Source organism: Bison bison, unplaced genomic scaffold, assembly GCF_000754665.1.
Source record: "Bison bison bison isolate TAMUID 2011002044 unplaced genomic scaffold, Bison_UMD1.0 scf7180017864167, whole genome shotgun sequence".
In the NCBI taxonomy this organism is placed as follows: Eukaryota; Metazoa; Chordata; class Mammalia; order Artiodactyla; family Bovidae; genus Bison; species Bison bison.
In genome coordinates this window covers 802,755-804,918 of record NW_011494739.1, presented here as the reverse complement: position 1 = coordinate 804,918, position 2,164 = coordinate 802,755, and the positions used below count along the sequence as shown (strand labels likewise).

General features: G+C 43.8%; 1 protein-coding gene across 2 annotated transcripts in view; it reads left to right on the top strand.

Moving 5' to 3' along the window:
• Positions 1-2,164, top strand: part of POFUT1 (protein O-fucosyltransferase 1) — a 24,974-nt gene that overhangs the window by 2,088 nt on the left and 20,722 nt on the right. For both annotated transcript variants that reach the window (XM_010841730.1, XM_010841731.1), the window contains exon 3: positions 1-106. In XM_010841730.1, the coding sequence (XP_010840032.1) occupies positions 1-106 (106 nt within the window). The remainder of the gene's footprint in view (positions 107-2,164) is intronic.

Below are 2,164 nucleotides of genomic sequence, written 5' to 3'. Positions count from 1 at the left end.
GGCTGATCATTTCTTGGGCTCCCTGGCATTTGCAAAGCTGTTGAACCGCACCCTGGCTGTACCTCCTTGGATTGAGTACCAGCATCACAAGCCTCCTTTCACCAACGTGAGTACCTCCTGCCTGCTGTTTGCCCTTGTCTATCTTTCCCTAGTCATGCTCACCTCTGCTTGACCCCAAGTCCTTCTATAGGGTTTTATCTCCCATCCCCCTGAGTTTGCCCTCTCCACCACCCAGAACTGTACTCCCTGGCTAACTCACTAACATTTATTCAGCACCTGTTTTCTGAGCACTGTGTGAGGATTAATTATTTTCCTTTCACCACATTTCTATTAAGAAACAGGTTTAGAGGGGCTAGGTATTTTAGCACATTCACACAAGCAGAACTGGAATTCAAGCCCATGTCTGTGTGACTCCAGAGCCTGTGACTGGAAGCTCCAGACTCCATTTCCAGCCTTGTCTGGTCCCACCCATTGGTCACAGGTGATGGGTGCTATTATCAGTTATGAGGGAGAAACTGAGGCACAAGTTAGTTAATAACATGTCCAAGGTCACAAACTAGAGGAGTCTGGCTCCCACCTCATCACTGGGTCCCTTAGAATGAGAAGTCCAGCATTGTCTTAATTACTTGCATATTCTTTATGACTTCCACTGGCCTGATGTCTGTTTTTGTTCACTTTTAACTCCAGGGGTCTGGTAGTGGGAACTGAGTTAATATTTAGTGAATTGATTTTGAAAGTTCTTAATAAACTTCAAAAGGTTATATGCAAAATACCCATATTTCTTTCTTACAGCCTTTTCTCTGCATAGTTTTTATTTTTTCTTGTGCATGCCATTTTTAGAGAGATTTTTAACAGAGGATAAAAGCCAGAGTAATGAGGTCACAGCCTGAGTTGGCCAGTTACTAGCTGTGTACCTGGTCAGGGTATTTGACTTCCTTGTGCCTCAGTTTTCTCATCTTTAAAATAGGCTGGAAATAATTATTGCTCCTTCCCTCAGTGAGTTAGTGATGGTGGTATCCCTCCCTCTTAGAATCAGCTGAGCCGATCAATGTAAAGTGCTTATGACACAGAGAGTCCTCAGTAACTGGGCACAGTTGATGCTCTGACTTTTTGCACTTACTGTTACAGTTCAGACATGGCCCATTCATCTCCTTCTGGTTCACTTGCCTTTTCTTCTCAGCTAGGAGTCTTTCAGAGTCTCTTCTTGCTTTCTACAGGTTACTCAACCTACTTCAGTTGGACTTTCCTTCCCCAATGGGACTGTTCTCACAGAAGGTCACTAGAGACCTCAGAATTGCCAAACCCAGGGGTCATTTCTCGATCTCTATCTCATCTGACCTCCCGGTGGCACCTGGCCCCATGAGCCTGTCTTCTTGAACTTCCTTACTCCCCTGGCTTCCAAGACACAGCCTGTTCCTGCTTTAGCCTGACCTGTCTGCATTTTCCTCTTTGTGCTACAGCAAGGGCTCCTTTTTCCCCACCCACTGTTTAAATGTTGGTGTGTCTCCTGTTTCTGTTTGCTTGTTAGCTGTGTGACCTCAGATGAGTTATCTAGATTCTGTCCACCCGGGTTTCTTCATAAGTAAACTAGGGATGGCTGTATACCTACCTTTCACAATTATGGGGTCAAGTCCATGAAACATGATGAGTATAGCACCTGGCGCTAATCCAGCACTCAATAAATATTAGTTGCTTTTATTACCATTATTTGCTTTGTTCTAAGTTTCTGTTGACTCTTGCAGCTTTCATTATTCTCCATGTACCTTCCAAATTTATCTGTGGCCCTGACTCTCTGACCACAGGCCCAGTGTTTCAAACTCTTCAGCCCTAGAGTCTGCTTGGATGACCCACAGAGCCAGCACCTTCCCCTCAAACCTTGTTCCCGCCTGTATTTCTAGCCTTAGTTTATGTCATCTCCATTCACCTGGGTACCAAGCCAGGAACTTAGACGTCATCCTAAATGCTTCCCTTTACTGTGTACTTCACCTTTCTTTACATTTTCTAACCTGTCCATGCTTCCCCATCTCTCAGAGTTACGAGAGATGCTCAGACATATATGTTTTTTTTTTTCTAATTTTATTTTATTTTTAAACTTTACATAATTGTATTAGTTTTGCCAAATATCAAAATGAATCCGCCACAGGTAAACATGTGTTCCCCATCC